General features: G+C 34.8%; 1 protein-coding gene across 1 annotated transcript in view; it reads right to left on the bottom strand.

The window, feature by feature from the left end:
• Positions 1 to 23,489, bottom strand: part of DNAH7 (dynein axonemal heavy chain 7) — a 104,782-nt gene that overhangs the window by 62,253 nt on the left and 19,040 nt on the right. Inside the window, 17 exon segments of the mRNA XM_054070556.1 lie at positions 402 to 601; positions 603 to 639; positions 2,123 to 2,132; positions 3,802 to 3,900; positions 5,169 to 5,381; positions 6,537 to 6,664; positions 6,764 to 6,866; positions 8,134 to 8,302; positions 8,765 to 8,874; positions 9,779 to 9,991; positions 10,861 to 10,933; positions 12,856 to 12,905; positions 12,907 to 13,050; positions 17,556 to 17,742; positions 20,062 to 20,747; positions 21,337 to 21,483; positions 22,845 to 23,069. Of these exon segments, the coding sequence (XP_053926531.1) occupies positions 402 to 601; positions 603 to 639; positions 2,123 to 2,132; positions 3,802 to 3,900; positions 5,169 to 5,381; positions 6,537 to 6,664; positions 6,764 to 6,866; positions 8,134 to 8,302; positions 8,765 to 8,874; positions 9,779 to 9,991; positions 10,861 to 10,933; positions 12,856 to 12,905; positions 12,907 to 13,050; positions 17,556 to 17,742; positions 20,062 to 20,747; positions 21,337 to 21,483; positions 22,845 to 23,069 (2,794 nt within the window).

Genomic DNA, 23,489 nt, shown 5'->3' with positions numbered 1-23,489 from the left:
TTTATTATAAGTTTATTGTCTGGTGTAGTTGTAAATTGAATAATGTCTGTTAAAAGAGTCCAGAAGGTCTTGTGAAAAAATTTGAAATCTGGTATAAAGATTTCACAAGGAACAGCCTCTCATAACATTTCAAGTAGCTAATTCATTCTTCGTCCAATCTAATGAAAGAATTTACAGAAAACACAGAAATGCATGAAGTGCATGAAATGTGTTTAATGAAAATCATGTCATCCTGCTTATTTAAGTTTGCAGGTGCAGCTTCCCAATCAAGTTCTTTAGCTTTTTCTTATACTTTTAAGTTCCTTAAAATAAATTCCGTATTCAGTATAAACACTAAAATGTTTATAAAATTTGTAGGAAAACAGTTTTTCACTATAAATATTTATAAAAGTGTCAAGACACCTTCTCACATAGGTCTCCCAATGCTCCTGCCAGAACTCGATATGCACATGTTTTTCCCCCAAAAGGCTCTCCAACTATCATAAATCTATGACGCACAATCATCATCTCATATATCTGCAGGATCTTCATAGTAAACACATCGGTCATTTGCAAGTTCATAGTATCACAGTTTGTTTTGATGGCTTCCAATAGGTCCCTGTTTTTGTAGCTTCACACCAGGAAACAAATCAGAATACCCTGTCCAAACAATTGAGTAGAAAGTATGCTTATTTTCACCATAATTTCATTTGAAACTCAGGCAGTCAACCCTTTGTTGACACCAGCAGACAAACATCTGCTTTGATGAAAATTTCACGTCACTCTAGGCTGAACGAAAATTCTGACTTTGTAATTTGCTATTGATATTTACTTCATGTGTCTTCTTCCTGCTTACATGGGAACATAGAAAAGGAATTAACTATCTCAGCACTTTTTTTTCTGATAAACATTAGCTTTCATTAAACTAGTTCATTTGTCTTGCAGTTAGGAAGTGGAGAAAGTGCTTACCTTGTTTCATTAGTAACTAAAAAATAATTAACTGAAATCTAGATCTAAAAGCAAAGATCGTGCAGTTTCACTTATGAGAAAACAAAACAGAATAAAGTAAAACATAACAAGAAAAAGAATCTCTGGGCTATCAGAATCAGACAGACACGCAGTATAGACTCAGAAAGCAAAGAAAAACTGAAAAAACTTTCAAAATAAAATATATTTAGAAACTACAATAACAGCAATTCTTGGTGAAATTAAGAGTCACATTATTTTGACAATTTTCCTGTTACTATATATGTTGGGTTCCTTCTGCTGTGTGCCTTGGTTTTCTTTTAGCATTGTTAGTTTCCACTGCTAATATATTAATGAGGATGCCACATCCTGACCTTAAAGTGCTGGGGTTTTTTATCTGAACATACTAAAACACATGTTTAACATTCTGTGTTGTCAGAGGCATGTTTTACAACTGACTATGACAAAGCCAGGGCTTTTCCATTGAAAATAAGCATATTTCCCCGGCAGAAATATCAAGGTACGTTCAAGGCGAGCAGCTTTACTTGTCTCAAACACATTTGATGTAAAATTTCCATGGGTCATTCGTTTCCTGCACTTTGTCCCCACAATCTCCGTTTTCAGAATTAAAGATTTACACACCTGTGCTAGAGTATGGTCTTTCTATGCTTACAGGATTTTATAACTAAGATAATGAGAGACAAAAATAATCTATTAATCTTCTCCTTCTTACAAAAGTGATGGCACAAATACGGAAATGAAGGAATATCATATGAAAAGAAACCATTTAGTATCACAGCATAAGTACTGCCGGGCAAAAGTGTTTTCTGCACATCAGAGCAGGATCAATATTATGAAAAAAAACATTAACAGGGCCCAAAGACTTGATGATAAGCCCAATGCATTATTCTACCGGAGAGTACTAAACAAAAATCTTTTTTTAAGTGTTAAAACAAAAATCAAGATTCAAAAGTCTGGACAGACTATAAGTAATTTAAAGAAAAAAAAAAAAAGCAGAGTTTTGAGCAAAACAAGATAGAGAAAGCATGCATCATTTGCAAGCTCCTACATAAGCAGAAGATTTACTGTGTATCTCAAGCCAGATGTAACCCACTGCATTGGAGACCTGAATGAAAAAGGCAAAACCAGCAAGGTGAAAATGAATGGGGGAAGACACGGGTGTTTCCCTTTTCTCTCAAGTGTGATATACAAATTAGGGAGGGAAATTAATATTTCTCATAATTAAAGATTGAAATAAAGCTTAAAATCATATTTAAAAATTTAAATTACATTACTACTGCTTACCTTAAATCTTTTTATAAATCTTTCTGTACCTGGTACAAATTTCAAACAAAGTTATTTTATTCCAGAACTAACAGAATTTCACTGCTACAGTTCCCACATAACTTCCTACAGGCCTAACTTCCTGCTGATCCTTAAATCTGTTCCCCAATGAGTAAGTAATTGCTATGACACTGTGGCATCACACTCATTTGTCAGTGTTTTTTTCTTCTAACATGCATCTGTTCTATACTGACATCTACTTAAATTCTATTACATTCCTTGTCCTTCTTTTTGCTGTTTACAAGTAAATAATGTGATATTTCCTAGTTTCAACTTTAAAAGTTTTCCTATTTTTGGGATACACCAACACATGAAATACTAGTATGTGCAAGGCTATTTCACCTCTAAAACAATATACAATTGTTATTCTATGAAAGAGAAAAACACATAGCATTGCTTCATAACTATATGCAATTTCTGTACACTGAATTCTTAACATCTTGTTTCCATAAAGACTGAAACTGAAAGAAACAGCTAGTGGAGATGCTTCGGTTTTCCCAGATAACTTCTCTAACTTTATCTCCACTATCTCAAAACTTATGAAAATATGAAATCTCCCTTCACAGTCATGACTTGTTCTCAGGAATGAGTGTGTAATTTAGGCAGAATTTTAATTAGATTAGATTAACTGTGTCCAGAGACACATGTTCAGTTTCTAATTCATTATGTTTTCATTTAACTTTGGGCAAGGCAATTACCTTTTCTGTGCTCCAGAATTCTTTCATAAAATTTCTAAAGGAAAGAGCTTCCATGGTACTTTCATGCCCTTATGGACATTTCCTTATAGAAATTACCTCATTTTATACCAGGATAAAGTTACATAAAAATAAGTATTATGCACTGACAATATAATTGCAACTAATATGACAGCTAAAATATAGGTATTACTATCCAAAACAATTCATAAGAATTTTTGATATTGTGAGAGTATAATTGCACAAAAATTCCCACAGCTGTAGATGAACCACCTTTTTCCACGTAAAATCTTTCCCCTAATGTTTAAAAAGTAACACATGAAGAACAATGTTTTCACAGTTTCCAAACATCTATATGCACCAGCCCAGATCCTTTCTCTTTGTACCACAGAAAGCTCACAGCTACCAAAGAAGATTGCAAGTTTTTCCTAATGAAGTTGACAGCTCACATTTGTGTTGGGAATGTCTGCTCCAATATTAAACACATCCATCCTGCAGTATCAGATTAGAAGTCAAATCCAAATGGCACATAGGACACAGACTGACTCCATATATAAGAGTTATAAAAATGCATACATAAAATAACATACTATTTCAAGTGGTAGACTCGGCAGCAACCTTCATTGGTCTAAATTATCAAAATCCTAATGCTTGCTTTGTTCGCTAGGCAGTAACAATTAAAACTAAGTTTTAAAATAATTACAGGCTAACTAGAAGTCTTTGGTCCACATCTCTGATAAACCTGTCATACAATATTTTTATCAACTAGTATTTATAGTGAGCTCTATAAATTATTAAAAATTTTTATGTCTTCTACCTCCAAAAGTGGTAAATCATGAGACAAGAACTTAGACAGGTTGACATCTGTAACAGACCTCAAGAGCAAAACTTCTTCATCTTCCTCTCGATATTTCAGCTAAAAAATATAAAAAATAGTGTTAGTTTCAAAAAACAGATGTTAAACTTGCCTCTTTTACCGAACACTTCTTGTTGTGCGTCTATGAAATTATTTTGGCAGGTTCAGGTCCACTGAGATGTCCTGGATGTACACTTGTACACTGAGATCAAGGTGTTAGCAGTAATTTTCTATATTCAGGCCAATTCCACTTTAGTTGATGGCCAGTCATGGGTGTTACTATTAATTTGATATGACATTTATTCCTAAACTATTGACGATTTGCTTTCTGAAATGTATTCCTTTACTTCCTAAGAAGAATAATTTCCCTACGTTGATGTAAAACTTCTACCTTCGGTAAAGTGAAAATTCTAAAAGCTTGCACGTCGATCTCATTGCTGGGTTTTAAAAAAATAGTAAAACACACATGCTTTTTTGCCACAATACATAGCTTTGTTACTGATTTGGGAGTTTGTAGGGTTTCTTGTAACAGAAGGATTATAACTTGAAAAAAAAAATTGGAATGAAAGACAATTATAAATTATACTAGCCTACCTAAATAAAAATAACTGAATTAATAAAACAACAGGTTCATTTCTTATTCTAATGTGTGCGTTCATCCACAACGCAAGGGAAATGAAACAGAACATCCTGCACCATTTTGGGGAAGGGAAGGGAAGGGAAGGGAAGGGAAGGGAAGGGAAGGGAAGGGAAGGGAAGGGAAGGGAAGGGAAGGGAAGGGAAGGGAAGGGAAGGGAAGGGAAGGGAAGGGAAGGGAAGGGAAGGGAAGGGAAGGGAAGGGAAGGGAAGGGAAGGGAAGGGAAGGGAAGGGAAGGGAAGGGAAGGGAAGGGAAGGGAAGGGAAGGGAAGGGAAGGGAAGGGAAGGGAAGGGAAGGGAAGGGAAGGGAAGGGAAGGGAAGGGAAGGGAAGGGAAGGGAAGGGAAGGGAAGGGAAGGGAAGGGAAGGGAAGGGAAGGGAAGGGAAGGGAAGGGAAGGGAAGGGAAGGGGTGAAAATGCCAAACAACTCAGTAAATTTGCATTTAACTAGAAGTCTTGAAAGATAATCAGCACACTTAACAGGCACATCATAAAGTGACAACTGATGTGGTGAATGGCTCTCTTCTTGACTTTCCTCAGCTTTACGCCCTAATACATATCCTGTTCATTTTCATATGTATAACAGGATGAAAACAGCTGTTTGCCTCTATGTAGAATAGTGTACCTTCTGTAACAAAAGAGACACATTACTAAGTTAGTGAATGACAAAGAAAATGTAGAAAATCATTTACCTTCAGGTTGCCAGCAGCGGTGAGTACTGACTTGACAGCTCTCATTCCATAATCATAATGGTGCTGAGAAGACAACTGTTCTGAACACAGACGATACGTAGCTACAGTTTTTACAGACAAAGGTCGAGCAGTAACAAAACCACAAGAATACAAAACAATCTCTGCTATCATGGCATAATCAGGAGCCATCATCGCTACAGTTCTAAAGAGAGCCTATTAAACATATATATGAAAAAACGATGTCAGAAAAAATACACCACATAAAATTTTTTTCTATAACTACATAAAATACTATTTTTTCGTTATTTCATTAATACAGAGAGCCAATTAAACATAACTACTACAATTATGACAACAATATCTAAACTTAAAAATTTATTGCCTTTCCATAAACACTTAGAAATACTTTATTTTCCATTGTGACAATTCATATTTGTAGGTCTTCATTCAAGATTAATAATAAAACCACATCAAACGCAAAAAGCTCTAGAAGGAATAGGGGGGTGCAATACAACTACCACAAATAAGCTGATGCTATCAGACTCTTGCTAGCATTGTTTAGCTGCTTAAATTTTACCATAGTTCTACCAAGCAAGCATATTTTCAATCAGACAAACTTTCACAAGTTTTCATATTCTACCAGAAAGTTCTTTAAATTATCCTCTTTCAGTTATAAAGGTAGTATTATTTAATCTTGTATTCATACTACATGTTAGTGAGTGAACTTGCCAGAGTTCAGAGAAATATTTACAGCCTTGTACTTTTCTATGTTTTTATTAATTTATCAGGATAATTGCTCAGATTTCCTTTTCTTTCTATGGACACAGGACAAGTGTATTTAAAGGGTAAGAAAAGATGTAGCATTCTTGTAATAAATTCAATAATAAACTCAAACAGAATAGGAATCTCTTATATTAAAAACACTGCAAGTCCCTTCAGATCAAACCAAAGGATAAGAAAAAAATCCCAGAAATTAATTAACCCCCCCAAATTTTTATTCAATATTAAGATATTATTCACTGCTTGTACATGATAAAGCAGTTCTTTTAATTTGTGAACTTTCAGTTGTTTAGCCAAGAAACACACAAACCAGTGGGGGTTTTAACTTTATTTTTTTTATCCTGACAATTGACCTTGAATCAAGCAGCCACTTCCCGATATTTTAAAATCTAATCTATTGTTATTTTTCAGTCTGATTATCCTTCTTCATTGCTTCTTCTTCCAAGAGAAGATGATTTTCACACTAGTGTAATCAATAACTGAAGGTAACCATTATTACATATTCTTAATAATTTCTGCACTTGACAAAAATTTGGGGGTTTTATTTCTGTTTTAGCTATTAAAAGTAATAAAATTACAAACAAATACCTTAAGATTATCAGGAAGCTCAGAACGCCCAGCATAACCAGGATTCATAGTAATGAAGACAGCACACGTAGGGTTCAGTTTCAGTTCAGTTCCTTCAAATACTATTAAATTTGATCCTGAATTAATGCCTATGGAGAAATAAAAACTAATGCCATTGCTGGGCAGGTTTTGTTGCATCTTTATTTTTTATCATACGTAAGTGAAAGATGATTAGAAAAACAGGTTACCTCTTTGGATAGTAAAAATCTGCTGAGCAACCACAGAGAGTATTTCTAAATCAATCCTGTTGAATTCATCAAAGCAAGCCCATGCCCCAGAAGACAACAAACCCTAGAAGAGACAGACACATGACTAATTAAAAGGTAACTCCTGATTTTGAACATGCTGATAGAAAGAATTCCGCAATAAGAAAAAGTTTCAGTGTGCAAACAAAAGATCTATAGCCATGATCCAGAACACTAATGTCTAAATAAAATCAATCCAAATAAAATCTGCTTTAAAAAGAAAGTTTGCATGTTAAAAAACAATTAAGAGGAAAAAACTGTACAAACTAATCCAAAATCTTAATTCTTCTGCCATATGCAATATGCCTATCAAAAGACACATTTTGTATGTTTTAACAATATTTTGCAGCTGGACAAGGGGGAAGATTTCAGCATTGAACAAGCCTCAAAAATTCCTCTTCTTTTGCATTTATGCTAACAGGGTTCACAGAGACAAAAGGAAATGTAAGGATTTCTGCACAGATAAAATTAAGCATTTGGTTATGGCATCTTATGGCATGCCAAGTTACATAAAGTGCAGTTACAGAATAATTCTCTTTTCCTACAGTTCTGGTTAATTCATAGGTCTTTCTGAGATACGCTCCTCAAATGTCACTGTATTATCTCTGTAGCACTGGTCATCTTTCAAGGGCATCTCATGCTTTGTTAACGGTAATTCTAAAATTCCCATTTGAGACACAGAATCTTGCTTTCATAATTCTAAATAAAAATGCTTGATTTCGCTTATTTTGGTGAAATTCCATTATGTGGTATTTTGAAGACAAATCACATTGTTCCAATGCCACCCCTGACTCAGAAGGTAGGAATAATACCAGGGAGGAGTGTATATTTGCTTTATTTTTGTGTCATTCCAGTCCAAATCAGGACACTGGGCTATAAGACACAGATATCCATTCAGATAGATTTTCATACTACAGAGATGTATACTCAGGCTAATATCAAAATGAATATATGCTTGATTTGTACAATATAATGATTCTGGTAGTTTATTTAGAGTTTAGATGAAACCTCAAGTTCCTTAATATTTGCAATCAGCTATTAAAAACACACTCATTTAAATGGCATTTATGTCACCCATTTAAGGCAAATAAAATCATTAATGGTCTATTTCATTTTCAAAGCATATAAAGAACATTATGATATCTCGGTTGGCCTTTTATTTATGGTAAGAAATCTGCACAACACCAGCATTAAATAGCAGCCTGGTAGTGGAGGAAGACACACTTATAATACCTTAAGACCACTTCAAGTGTAAAAATAATTTAAGTTCTTTATAATATAATTAACAATATGACCCCAAGATTTGTCCAAACCTTGAAAAATTTTCCTAATGCAAGGTAATCCAGTCCATCGGAACAACTGAAAACCACACACTGTTTAGCGACAGCCTTTGCTAAGTCTTTTGTAGTTTCTGTTTTTCCAGTTCCAGCAGGACCTTCAGGGGCACCTCCAAGATGTAGGTGTAGTGCACCAAATAGCGTTCTGAAAAATAAAACAATAGGGAAGAAATTATATTAATTTTTCTGCTATTTTTCCAGCTTTCCTAACTTTTACCAGAAACCTTAAAAAAATTGTTTCATGCCTCCATTTTCCTGAGAGGATCCAGTTTACTTGCTTTTGGCCAGCTTTAGTTTACAAACGTGTAGTAATGTATGAAGTCTACGAGAAATTCACCCTAGAGAATAGTTTACTTTCCACTTTCTAAATTTAAATCCTCTTGTGATTTATCACCAATTACAGTGTCACAGAAGATTAATTTTATCTCAAAAATTAATTAAAATATTCACACAGAACCAATTTTATTCCACCAAAAGAAATGTATCCTGTTCTAATTATGCCTACTAGAACAGAAAAAATACAATTCTGGAGTCTCAGGAATAATCAAAATATCTCTAACGAATAAATTCTTGCTAATACAGTACATTTAGTAACTTGCAGTTTTACCTGTAGCACCTGTCTGTAAGTAGAGTAATAACCAGCCTAGGGGTATTGCCGAGATATTCGTATCCATATCTCAGCCCAGCACTGATCATCTTTGTTTGTAGATGCCCTTCCTAAGAAACAAAACATTAATTACACAGAATAAATAAATAGTTTTATTAAAAAAAACATTATTTCTCAAGTTTCTTAACAGGTCCGATGTTGTTAGAAACAACTGTATGGCAGACTACTGATTGTTTTGAAACACTAGTTTCCATGTGACTCAAAGAAAAAAAATGCCAATCAATAGATACTGAAGTATCAAACAAAATGACAGTTTTTAACATTAACTCCTATCTAAAAAAAAAATCCTACTAAACATATTTCAGACTAAAACTGTCCTGTGTAGATACTTAGAGTGCTAATAGACATTTTAAAAGGTAAACAGAAGTTACCTCTGTTTAAAAGGTAAACAGAACCATGATCAACAGCTATAGTTATGGCCAATCTGAATACTCCGATACAGCGATGCATGAGGCCTAGATATACTTTTTAATTTCACATGGACTTTCTTCTGTAGTACAATAAATCTTATCCTGATGAAAATATTGTATTCTGCCATATTCAGGTTGTAATTCTTCCAATAAAATGTAATGCACAAATAAATTACTATTGACAATAAGTCAGGTTAAAACCTCTAACCGAAAACTGTCATCCTTATAGCATTCTCTATCATACAGAATCAGAAATCTAAAATACAGTTTTTGAGTGAACAAATTCTGTCTGTACCCCCACTCTGCAAGTTCAGCAAATATACTTGGTCTCAGCAGTGATGAAAAAAGTAATTTTAATTAAAAACTCTTTGCATCTGGCTACTGGCCATTCTAGTTAGCAAACCATAAAATGATTGGTTATAGGTATTCTCTTATCAGCAGAAATTCTCATAGCACCGTAACCATTCTCTGTGTCAGCAAGCAAGCAGAAATTGAAAAACTGAACAGAAATTACCTTCTAATAGGATTGAGAGGTATCACTTACCTCCCAGTAGTACCTAAGCTGACTTAACCATTCAAAGTCATTCTCATCTTTGACTTTCTTGCTTACTAGAGATGCAAGAACATCCCTAGCATGAACATCAAGCACAACAAGTGCTCCTAGAGTCACTCGATTCTGCTGAGATGGCTTTCCTCGCACCAAGGTGACAATGTCCTCAATCTGTCTATTATTCTGTTCCAAAAAATTCTCTAGTGCCTGCAAAAATTTTTAAAGTTATTAGTTGCATGTGTACTCTAAGGCATGACTATTTTTTTCTATATAACTTTTATTTCTCTGTATTAAAAAGTTTCTTCTCCCTACAACAGTAGTACAATGCCCTTCATTCCCTATTTCAACAAGGTTTGGAGATGTGGCATCCTGTTTTTACAGAACCATATGCAAAACATCAGCGATACATATCTGGAAACAAAACAGCATACACTATTTTCTTCCTGTAACACAGAAAATAGCCCTTACCATTTTGTACATAAGAAAAGGAAAACACTATACGTGTTTTAAAGATCAACTTATATGTACACAATATACTTCCCATGGTTAAGGGACACTGTCACACTAGAAAAACAATTTTATGTACCACAATAACATATTTACAATTCAAAAATGTTAACAAGAAAATGCATTTTTCTATGATTTTTAAGTTTATTGACTTCTGTTTATAGTCTGTGGTCAGTTAGCTCAATCATTTCTTCTACACAGTAATTAGAGGATTCTTTCATGCTACTAAGTTGCTGGCAAACAGGAAATACCCAACTAAGGGAAGTGCTTGTATCATGACAGTACATAGATGTGGTGAAATGCCTTACTGAATTGAAATTAAAACATGGGAATTAACCTCAACTTAATGAATCTGTAGTTAACGTTGTTAGTGAATAAAAGAGGAAGTAAAGCAAGAGCTGAAATCATTCGCTTTTAGGAATGTTTGTTACAGAATTCTGAGCCTAGACAAAAGCTCCTGTGCTGGCTTTTATCAAGCCTTTTCAGTACATGGGCATGCAGGGAAGCCTGTCCTTCCTGTAGCTTTCACTGAAATTCTGTTGTAGTGGCAATTCCTCAAAGTTTTTCACCAATTGAGGATAAATGGGGCAGTAGGTAGAAGCCTTATTTCTTTCCCCAGGAAACTGAGTATCTCCTTTATTACTGGGAAAAGAAAATATTTTCAAATATTTTTTCAAATCTTCAGATACATTGCAAGATTTACTCCATGCACTAGCAGCTAATGTCCTCTTCTTCCTTTTATCCCCCTTCCAAGACACTCAGAAGCTTCTTTTCCTTGCACGTCAGAATGCAGGAGCTCAAGAGTCACTATTACCAGAAGCAATTACTTCTATTTGTGAATAAGCAGAAAATTTTATATAGCCTTAAAATAACCTTCTGTTTGCGATACAGCTCAGATATATACGAATAGGGAGAATCCACAAATACAAACTTGTAGCAGTTCTTTCAACTGACACCACGTCAAGAATGAAAATAACACAGTGTATCATGAAGTATCACAAAGTTCTAACTTTATGTACAACTGTGAAAAACTCAATGTGTCTTTCTGTCTAAATACCAGAGAATGAAAATCAAGTTGCCTCGGTTGATGGAACACTACCAAATACAACAGGTGAGAGCATTAAGCCTTGGTGATTAACAGAAGAAAACTTCTACAAGACACATATCCTGAATCTAAATCAGTTCCTTAAGCACCTTTCTCCCTACTAGTATTAGCTAATAGATTATAAACTCTGTACTAGTCAGGCAGATATTTTCATTATTTGACAAGGGTGAGGATGGTACATATCTCCTAATGCTAGTCCTATCCCATCTTCATAAAAAGCATTAAACATTATTGAAGGTAAGTTACACTTCTGAACCTGAGACAGACAGACAAGCTATGCTAGTCCACTTGAACCCACCACTGGGCTGCTTTTATAGAAACATGTAATCTGCATGTTGAGCTAACAGAATGCACTCTGACTCAGTGCAGAAGCACTGGCTTCTATGTCGAAAAGGAAATATTAACTTCAAAGGCTTCAAGGATCACATTTCAGGTAGGTCTTCAGCATAGATTCTCTTTGCACGCTACCTGCTGCAAGATGCTTACCATAATATTTTTTGAAGATAAGTTTAAAAATGTAAGATATTACATATACTCTCTTCAACACAAACACTATTGAGGATTATATTCATTCTTTTACTTCATATTCTTTCTTTAAATATTCTTTCTTTAACTGCTAATCCACCTATAGTACATAAAAATTCATTTTTTATGCGCACCCAGGAAAGGAGAGTAAATATTAAGGATTTTAAGTAAAGCAATGAAGTACAGTCATAACACAATAGCTTGTAATAAATAAAAGAAAAAATCTTAAAGATTTTTTTCCTCGCATGATCTCTTGCCGTGTTCATTGCACTGTATGGATATTCCTCTGTCACTGAGCTGGCGTTTTATTTTTCCTTCTCATCATTATTTTTGCATGACTTTATACTGCATTCACTGCATGCTATGAAGTCTGCGTATCGGAAATCAAACCCCACTTCATTTGCTTACAGAAAAAGCTATATTACTTAACAACATCACTTCTGCAGGAATCTTTACAGAGTTAATTCCGCTCAGTGTAAGAAGGACTTTCACCGAGTTATGCTTTACACAGTTTGATCCTGAACGAGGTTGGGGAGTAGAAATCCCAGAGAGAGTTAAAACATGATTAAAAGTTTCTGAAATACTTTGATTAGGACAGCCATTAAAAAGATAAAACTGAGGTTAGTGGTATAAAGATTTCACCTGATATTCAGTTTTCCACTGAGAAAAATCAGACATGCTAATTTCACCATGAATTACCATATAGACCTCTGATTTTTCTGAAAATCAGTGCAGGGAATGGTTTCAAGTTTCGAAAACAGAACTGAGTTTAATTACCCATATTAAAAATAATTCTGAATTCACCTGCCAAATCTAACCAAGCAGGTACTTCATACCATAACTGTCAGTGAGTAAAAAGAAAGTTCTGAGCTCAGAGAAATGGTATGACAGGGTTATCTGCACCCACAAATACATCTATTAAATATTAGCATACCGAGTAGGATCTTTGGTCTCTGAAAGAATCCCAAGGAGTTAATCATTAGATTAAAAAAAAGAATCTGGGGAAAAATAGGCGCTTCTTCTCTAGGTATTCATTAAGTCCCTTCAGAATTAGCTCCAGAAATTCATTGCACTTCCTCAGTTTTTCCAGCATCTTGTCTATTACTATTATCTTCAGCACATGTTTGTCCTGGAAAAGAAATCAGTCCAGATAAAAATGTTAATGCCTTCTCAGCTAAATCACCACATGGCACTGCAGGAAATCTTAAGCAAAACAGTTCTTCTTTTCAAATTCTGATTTACTTAAACCATTGTCAAGTTTACAATCTACTAACCCTCTTCATTGCCAGGGCTCACTGGAAAAGTATTTAGGCAGTTGGTATAGCGTAAAATTTCACAACATGAGATAGTATTTCTGAAAATAATTTTCAAAACAGGATCAATTCATCAAACAGAACAACTCCCATCATGCTGTTGGAGCACATCCATTTACACTGGCCAACCTCATTTGGATTACATAATTAAGCAACATGAATAATTAAATTTTGATGGATTTTTATAAGTGTACTTTTATGACAACAATGCAGTTCACACATTTTATGTGGTAATCATCAATCAGAGTTCAATGCAAAAAAAACTATCTTTATTTCCAAATAAAGTATACACAAGTTTATAAGTATTGAGATGGAAAAGTTGTATGTAGGCAACACAACCCTTCAGTACTAAAACTAATTAATAACGGGATCTAAAAAAAGGTACTCTCTGATCCTAAAATGTTTACTAGATAAATACATGTTCGAAGATTTTTGCTAGCAAACATGAAGTTATACTTGCTTTAAGAATACAAAACATATTTTTATTTCTTTTCACAATAGCACCTGAATCACACCTATCAAGACACGCTATTGCTTAAACACTATGTTTCTTATGAATCTACAGTGTAGATGACAAAATATATATTAAGACATAGAGCGTTTCCAAAATTCTTTCAAGTGCTTTTCAAATTAACCTCTCAAACTAAATGAACACAAATGCTTAGAAAAGCTACTGCATAAAATGAAAGTTATCTCAGTTAATATGAATACAAAGACTTTTCAAAAGACCTAATGATTGCCAAGTTAAGCAGCTCTAAAGAAATACAGTTGTCTGAACATTAGGTTCTAGCATTTAATATGCCTTATGGTCAATTTATAGCCTAATCATCATTGCATTTTTTAATCATGCTCACTAGTGGTGGGCTTTGGAAGCAAAACAAGAAACACATTGAAAAGTAGGAAATTATGCTGATTCACAACTGAGTTCATCTGTGACTCAATTTATTCTTGTTCAGTTCTAGTTCAGACCAGTGCCAGTTGTTAATAGTGAACTGATTCAAACCCCTTTAAGTTGCAATACATAACATTCTATAACTACAAAGTCCTGGCAAAAAGTGGAGAGGGATTAATACAAATCCCCTGCTCCCCTTTCAAAAGTCTGGGAACACAGCTTCAGCCATAGTTCCTCCTTCACCACCTAAATCAGAGTTTGAATGGGTCCAAAATGACCACAGGTGAGATGGAAACAAAGCTAACTGGAAATGTTAGTCAGCCCCTAGGTCCCCTCTGTTCTGTACAGTGAGTCTGCAGCTGTAAACCAACAGCATAGAACACATATCCAGGATTAAAATAAAACACGCAGGTATATCCATCCACAAGAAACACCAAAGAGATTGGTAGGGAGAATTTCAGACTACTCAGTCTATTAAAGGCTCGTAGGAATTGCAGGCAGTAACAACAAAGAGCAATGGACAACAGAAATCAAAGATGTACCCAGACTAATTCCACTAGGAAGAGTATTTTCAGAGCCTGTAATGAAGACAGAGCATCCCACTTGACAGGGTTTGAACAACACAGCCGCACAGAGCACAAGCACAGGTGTCTCACGTTGCTGGGGACAGACAAGGAGAGACGGGCTAGACTGCTGCGCAAAGCCCAGAAGGTGCATCTGTTAGAAACAAACTCCTCCCAGGCTGACAATGCAGATTTGACCCAGTAACACGACTGCTGTTCAGCTTCAGTTTGGAGAATTTAATAATAACTTCCAAGTTCAGTTTCAGTTCAAAAAACGATATTTGCAATGTCCATTCTGCTTTGGTTCAACTCCCTGCTAATGTTACACATATACTTCCCACCTACTGAAAAAAACCGCAGAGTGGTACCTTTGTATAACTGATCTTCATGGGGGTGCACCTCCCTAATACAGTAATCACAATGTTCCTCTGTACATGGAATACGTTTACCTTCTGCCATTTGCATCTTGCCTCATACCAAACCAGAACTAAATAACTACACATACTTTTCATCTATACATAAACAGTTGTTAGCAGACAAACATATTTCATAATTGGTTTTATAAAACAGTTTTTAATGCACAACCAATCATATAACTATACATAGTCAACAGAAAGAGGTTTTGTTCGCTTTCTTACATATTTACCATCAGCAAATAGAATAAGTGCAACTGGCAAAGCAAATCTAAGCCGGCTGCCAATTTTATAAATGGGATTCTTCCTGCTTGTTTTTTTCTTTCATATGAGAGAAAGTCAGAAAAAATAATTCATGCTTCAACATAGATTTCCTATTTGCAGTTCTGCTAAGGCATGACAAAAAAACCTGAACACCGTTATTGTTGTTCATTAAAAATATCAGTGTAACTTATTTTGTCATTGACATTCTCAGTGTCAATTAGTTTTTTCAAACTGTATCAAGAAAATAGTATAAATCAAGTGTATACAAATGATACCTTGCTAAAAGACCATCAGTAACTCCAGTTTCTAAACATAAGGGGGGGAGGGTCTTGCCCTTTTCTTCTTTCTTCCTCACACAGACAGAAAAGCTTCTATATCATAGATTTTTTTAAATTCATGGGAAGCAGAAATTAAACCACTAAGTAGTTTACCTCGCATTAATGTGCACTGTTTAAATTAGATATTTAAAATGAAGGAGTAATATATTATTTTATATATATATAAATATAATATATGATTATACAAATTTGTGATGAAAAGCTAAGCACATAAAGGAATTCTATAATACACAGTAATTTTGTAATACAATGGCATATAAATGCTTTTTTAAAAGCATGAACAGACTCACATAAGCTTTAAGGGAGTGCAACATTTTAAGAGAGACCATTCATACAGACTAGGGAAGAGCATTCTTTCAAGCCACGGAACTCAAACACTGCATTTGTGGAAACAGAGTGCCATCTTCTGGAAAATAATGCCTACTTGTTTAGCCACAATCAATCTGAGATTTAGCATTTACACTCTCTGGTAGAAACAAAAGATGATTTTTTTTTTTTCCTGCGAGTGCTAACACATATCACATTCAAAAAATACTTTGTATTTGATTAGCACTGAATATCTGAATTAGAAGATTTTATAAAAACAGGTCACTCAGCGAACAATGCTCAGAAATATAACACTCAACAAAAGCCTTCCCATTTTTTATTTTCACGCGATTTCTTCCCCCAAATGAGTACTATCAATTTCACAGGTCCACAGGAAAAATTCCTGATTTTCTTCTAAATCAGAAGAAAGAAAAACAGAGAAAGAAGGAGGGTAAACTGAAGAATCACCTGCGCCCATTTCAGATGTTACCTCATCTACTATCACCTCTCTGACAGAAGTTCTTGCCCTCTCAGCAGCCAGCAGAAGAAACTGTGGGAGTTTTTCACCCAGTTAGGCTGGCAAACATGGCAAATCCAACCCAATCCAAGGCTGGGAATATCTAACTACTGAAGCAAAGAGCTTTCATATAATCTCAGGAATCGATCCTAGTAATGGTGCTAACTTCCAGAAAGCACCAAATCCGAAGCATACTGGCAATACAGTAACATTTTGAACTGCCAGACAGGTACAGTGATGGCGTTTGACAACTGTCTTACGTACTGATCTACAGCAGATCAAAATAGTACTTTTGAAGCAAGTTAAATATCTAAGCACTTTAAAGTTACAAAGGTTTCTCTACCATTCAATGTGCAAATAAACAGCATTTTTCATAAGGAACAATTACTGTAAAATATCATTCATTCATGTCAATTGACCTGTAGCACCAGGACCATCATTACTACGTTATATTGTTCACGTGCTGCTTAACTCTACTGACCAGAACGCTACATGGCCTGTGAGAAGAGGCTGGAAGAGCTGGACTTGTTCATCTTGGAAATTAAGGTAGAATTTAACTGTAAACAACTACACAAAGTGCAACTGAAAAAATCTGAGCCGACTTCTCAGCCGGGATAGTTAACCAGCAAGGGGCAGCAGGTACAAATCTCTGCTTGGGAAGTTCAGCTTAGACATCAGGAAAAATTATTCCCTAAGGGGATACCACAGCACTGAAGTAAGGAGGTAATCTGCAAGAAGTTTCTGTCCTTGGAGATTTTTGAAATTTGGCTACAAATTGTGGCTGACCTGACGCACTGTTGGCAAAAGTTCTGCTTTTAGAAAGAGCTTAGACTAACTGAACTCCGGTGTCCCTTCCCAATCAATGCTTCTACGAGTCTACATGAAACAGTTCTGCAAAGTCATTTTTAAAAGAATCTAAGAAAGGTGGCAAAGATTAAACAGAAAACAGATTAACATTATCAGAAGCAATTGATTTTTTTGCTGCATACTACAAATTTACTCCACATTCTTAAGACAGCGGTACTTACCTGAAAAACTGATTTCATTAAATCTTTCCATATTTTAAACACAGTACCGAATCATCTACCTTCCTCAGGCATCTGAGCCATGATGTCAGGAGAACTGAAAATTGGCTCCAAATAAAGCCAAGTAGCCTGAACCTTCAGCCATTCATCCAGGATGTCCTGTACTAACAACAGCTTTCCTTCCCATTCCCTATAAAATAGCATTAGTTTAAATGCATTAATTGATGCTTCCAGGAGACTGCTAAGATCTTTTTGTCAATTTGCATATTCAGCAGCAACACGAATACGACTAAGTTTTAAGATTTCAGAATACCATATGAATCTAGCCTGATTCCCTGCATAAGTAAATCCATATTAATTTCTGCAACCAGATCATCTGTAAGGTTGATCGTAGGATTTCATGAACTAGGCTAATCTAATAAATAGACTAACAACATCAGTGACTACGTTATCATTTAATAGTATCTGTGGCCAAGTTCACTTCAGCTGAGTATGTAATACAACTTTTGCTAGGATTGGCAGGCTGAGATGGCAAAAGACAGACATGAAAGTAACCTAAACTACTAAACCAAAAACATGTAGACATTGTTCTAAAAAGACCCATGGTCTTAATTAAAAGATTTCAAGCAGTAAATAGTGCAATGGTTAAGTCACATTTTATTTCTGACTTCAAATTCCAAATGTCTATGTTGAACACATTTGTTTGATAGACTTAAGGAGTCCTTCGGCATTACTGCACATCACTAAAGGTACACACTATTATAATTCAATAGCTATTCAGTCTTTTCTTATGATAGCCAAAAATTCAAGATCCTTTAATGTATCATTTTTTTCTAATGCCCTCAATTTTTCTGCATCATCTGAAACTATGAACAACACAAATTAATGCTTCTTATTATCTTACCAATACCAGACAGATGTGATATTATCAGCTCTCTGGTGTCATTGGTATTCCTAATAAACTGACAAAAGTAATTTGCAAAAAATATTTGAAAATAACATATTTATAATCCTATAACAAATACATATATTCTTCTTTCCTGTATAAAACCAGCAAGTGTTATTTTTTTATGACTCTTACACCAATGGACAGTATGGATAGAATTATTATAAAAAGTGCACACTATTAAAATATGTGTTGTATAAATGAACCATGGCAATAATTTTCTCAACAGGACACTCACACATAGGCTGCACTGAGTTTTGTAAAATAAATGTGAAAACATAACTTCGTCCTTCATTCATCTACCTGCCACAGATTCAATACAACAGACAGCTTTGTTTGCATGTTCCTTCTCTGCCTCAAGTCCCTCTTTCATCTTTTATGTATTGGAACCTCATCTCTGATGATTTTGCCTCTACCAAGAGGTAGAGAACAATGCAGATTGCCAAGAGTAAATTTAGGCAGGTCAGTTAATTTGCTTACACTGAAAATACACCAAAATGAAGACAAGGAATTTGGAATAAAATCTGGCAGTAATCCAGCATTCTACATGCTTTGTTGAGAAAGCAACCATCATGTAATCACCTAGATCTCAAAGACTGAAGTAACAGCAACACCTTGTATTATTACAAATGCTGTCAGTCACCAAAAAACTCTGATGAAATTACGATGGTGGGCTTACTCTTTTTAAATAAGAAAAACTGATCATTTTACAGTAAGAGGAAAAGAACTCTTACACTATAGTACAGTAGTAATTAGAGCATTAATACTAACTGCAACATACATGTATGTATATGCATGTATGTATTCATATTTATTGAATATGTTTTGAAACCTGAAATAGCATTTTTGCAGACTAACGGGAGTTTGGATATACCTATATGGTTAGATAATTATGGCCAAACTATATAGGTGACAGATTTTTGGTCATCCATGGTATGGCTATGTTTGGGGGATTTAAGAAGCAAGTAATGTATTCATTAATGAAAGAGACAAAACCAAGTTAAAATCTATGCTCAAAGATGGAAGTACAGAATTTTTAGCCTACAATGCCAAGTCTTAGAATTTAATTTTCTGCATTAGAAAAAAAACCTTTCATAACGTCTCTAAAATTTGTCATTTGCATTTTCTTGATCTCTCTTACATTAGCTCTAACATGTTTAATTGTTGAAGCTATTGATTCAGTAGTTTTATAATCTAAGCAGAATGTTTAGACTACATTCTCTTAGTTTACAACCTTTCCATCTGTACCTCAGATAAGTTTTATATGGTAGAACAAAGATAACGTTATGATGCATCTGGTACCTTAAGTACCAGAGAGTGTTAAGAATGTTTAGCAACCTCTCTAACACAGTAGGACATCATTGATAGAAAAGTGAAAATCAGCTTTATAGGATTAAATAGCATGCAGCTGACATGGGACAAAAGCTCTAGCCCTTTAAAATGAGTTAAGTTCACTGCTTAAGGAGGATAAAAGAATTTGAAGTCTTTATGCCTCAGATTCAGCAGAAAAGATTTCTTATTTGGTAATACTACTTATTGACTTTCTATTGGAAATAAAATTACCTTATTCTCTTTTCATTATGCCTAATGAATGGAGATCCTCTCATGGTCTCAGTTTTGACAATGTGGTCATCCAATAACATCTGAATATCATCTACAGATGACAAAATATGTGTTCCAGTCTCTCTATAGGCAAGAAGAGTAAACTCCATTTGATCCCATTCAGAAATCATTTTTGTTAAAGCTTTCTCAAGTGAATATTCTTTGCTGGCTGTTTCACTGATGGTCTCAAACATTTCTAGGAACGGTTCAAGATTCAAGTTAATATATTGCAAGACATTTGAGTCTTCAGAAGGAGCCAGTGGTAACCCAGCGACTTTTGACATCTTTTCCCAGTGCCTGTCTTGCAAACCAGGATTGCAAATCACCTGGATTAGAGGAATGTGGGATCTGAATACCTCTACTTTCAATTTAATCTGTCTTGTTATTGCTAACGCATTTGGAGAATTGTCAGAGGCTTTTTCAAGTTTATAAAGTCCATGCCAGTAGTTTCCTACATCTACTTCTACTTCATTTGGATTCACTTCTGTAAACGGTCCCTCTGTCCAGTGTTTGCGTTTTCTGTTGAATTCAACAGTCATATCACAGAGACGAAGATACGGAGCAAGAGTATTCCACACGGTTTTATGCTGAGGGTACTGCGACATTGGCCATCCAAAAGACTCTTCTTCTGAATGAAGCTGATTCATCTGTTGAGATATAAATGAAGTCTGAAATATAAGCAAAGCTGTCCATGATACCAGGTCACAGTTCTCTATTTTGAGTGAAACAACAGTTCTCTGGTTTGAGTGACTAAACCAGCCTATGATGTAATTGTTACCACTGACAGCAGTTAAAGTGATCTTTAACAGTAACAGCTCAGCGCTCATGTTAGTCAACAGAGGAATATCGTTAGAGGTTTGACAATGTACCTGGGCATTCCTCTATAATTTGCATTACCATGGAGGCTTCAACAGACTAGAGGTAACAATGAACATCAGGAATTGCACTTCCAAGACTATAAAAGTATAATTTATATGCAAGCCTATGTAAACTTAATTCAATCTTTCCCTATGCAAAGTGTTGTTGTATTAATTCAAGATCACACAGTAACAAATTACTATGCTCAGTAAATTTGCAGTTTAAATTGCAAATCACATAAAAATATTTCATAGCTGAATTAAGAACTATTTTGCACTTCTCAGTAAAGGCATTATTAAGCAAACTTTTGATTCTGTTAGTATATATGTTAAGATTTACAATTTACACTATTGGACCAGTTCAGGCTATAATCTGTACCTTATCAGCAGCAAGATCCAATTTTCTATTCAGGCCGTGAGCTTTCTTCAAATACCTGTTGACTTCTTCAATATCTCCAAATGTCGTAAGTTTTTCAACCTGCTTAGAGCAGTTTCTCAGTTCCTCAGCAATTTTTTCACAGCATATCTAATCAAACATCAAGCAAGCATACACTCGTTTTTTAAAATCATAATAAATTACCATAAAAAGATGGAATAACTACTCTGATTCGCTGTAGTAGGACAGTTTATACTTGCAGAAAATCCAGCATATTTGTACATAAGTATCTTTTCCACCCAAACTGCAGAATTTTCCCTGCATCCTACTGTTACTGGCAGTGACTTATTGGGCCAACACACGTGACTTTGGGTTCTTTGTCATAGGATACAGTTGGATATAAAAATTTCTGCTTTCTGTGATGGACATAGTCAGCAGGCTAAGAATAGTTAAAATTCAAATATCTAGTGCATCTCAAATTGAAATACAATAATAGGATTAATGAAATGACAGACAAAGCTAAACAGTTTCACAAGACAGAGGTGTCTCTTGTCTTAAAGCCATACAATTCAAGTATATTTTTTTCCTCGTACATACAACTCCACAACACATATTTAACATTGAGTATCAGTAGTGGTTAGTGTCTGAAGCCAAGCAACAAACCATACAAAGCAATAATATATTTCAAGAGAACAGAGTCTATGCACATTTATTTATAACACATTAACACTTACTAGCTACTTCTTTAAACATACTGAAGCTCACTATCTTAAAATATGTATGATCTAAGACAAAATGATGATGAGACTAACAAGCACAAGAAAACCAAGTCAGATAGCTATACAGACAGTAACTGCAATGATTAAGCAGCCTAGTAATTAGCAATCCTTGTGGAGAAACCCCTTTTCTTAGATAATAAAACACACTGCCCTGTAAAAGCCTAGTAAATACAACGAAAAATTCTAACAGTGATAAAAATACATGTAAAGTATAAGAGAATAAAAAATGTAAACAATAAAACAATCCTGAATCAAGATGCACTTATGTTATCAAACTACCTTACTTGACATTATCATAACAGCAAAATCACACAAATTAGTTAATTAGTTCAATTTTTTTTTTTGGCACTCTGGTAAAAATGTCATATACCGCCATTGTCTCCAAAGAGACTGCTTGTGCATACATCCAGCAATGCAAGTGTCTTTAAAGGTTCTATCTGAATTTTACTCTTTCACAGGTAACTTTCATCAACATCAGAGCCAAAGAGGATTCAGAGTGCAAAATGTAAGATGTGGCTTGTCTTGCAGTACTCAAGGATATGTGAAAAAAACAAATTAATGGAAAGTAGGCAAAAAATAGTTAATAGCAAGAGTAACATAAAAACATCTCCTTCAAACTTCTTTTTAAAGTACATGGCAGAATGAATGAGGTTATTCATCCCATTATTCCATGTCCTATATGTCATGGAAAATTAGTGACTATGGGATTTTTTAAATATTGTCATTACAAACCTTAAGATCCTCTTGAAATTGATCTGTTTTTTCTTGAATAATCTTCCTGTTCTCTTCAAAGATATCTGGCATTCATGCATGCCAGTGAAAAACATTACTGTTCAGTCGAATGTCTGCTGGTGAAAAGTTGACATATTCTGTCAGGAAAGCAATACAGTTTACAGCATTGACTAATTTCTGCTTCAATTCAACCATGGCACATGTTTCCACTTTCTGCATACAAGCCTGAGGAATAGAAATTAAAATGGAAGACATTTTTAATATAATCTAGTGCCAAAACAATGCCTGAAGTAGTTAATACTTAACTTTAAAAGCTTATTTCTTACAAGGAAAATTAAATAAGATTAGAAATACATGATCTGAAAAGGTGCTTATCTGGAATGGGTATGCTACTAGCCATTTTTACAGCATATATTACTAATACAACTGCCATACTAGTAATTTGATTGAATAAAACTCAAAAGAATGGTTGAAGCTATATGCACAAAGGTTTGGACTAACTGAAGCCAATCTATACAGACTGTTTTAAGTGTTGCAGGTTTGGGAAAGAAAGCATAGTGCCACCAAGAGAAAAGAAGGACACTTCAGAATGGGAAGCACTCGATGACCCAATGTAAGATTACGTGTTTCCTAGCAGTAAGACTA

Source organism: Cuculus canorus, chromosome 6 (genome assembly GCF_017976375.1).
Source record: "Cuculus canorus isolate bCucCan1 chromosome 6, bCucCan1.pri, whole genome shotgun sequence".
In the NCBI taxonomy this organism is placed as follows: Eukaryota; Metazoa; Chordata; class Aves; order Cuculiformes; family Cuculidae; genus Cuculus; species Cuculus canorus.
This window is presented reverse-complemented; position numbering and strand designations above follow the sequence as displayed.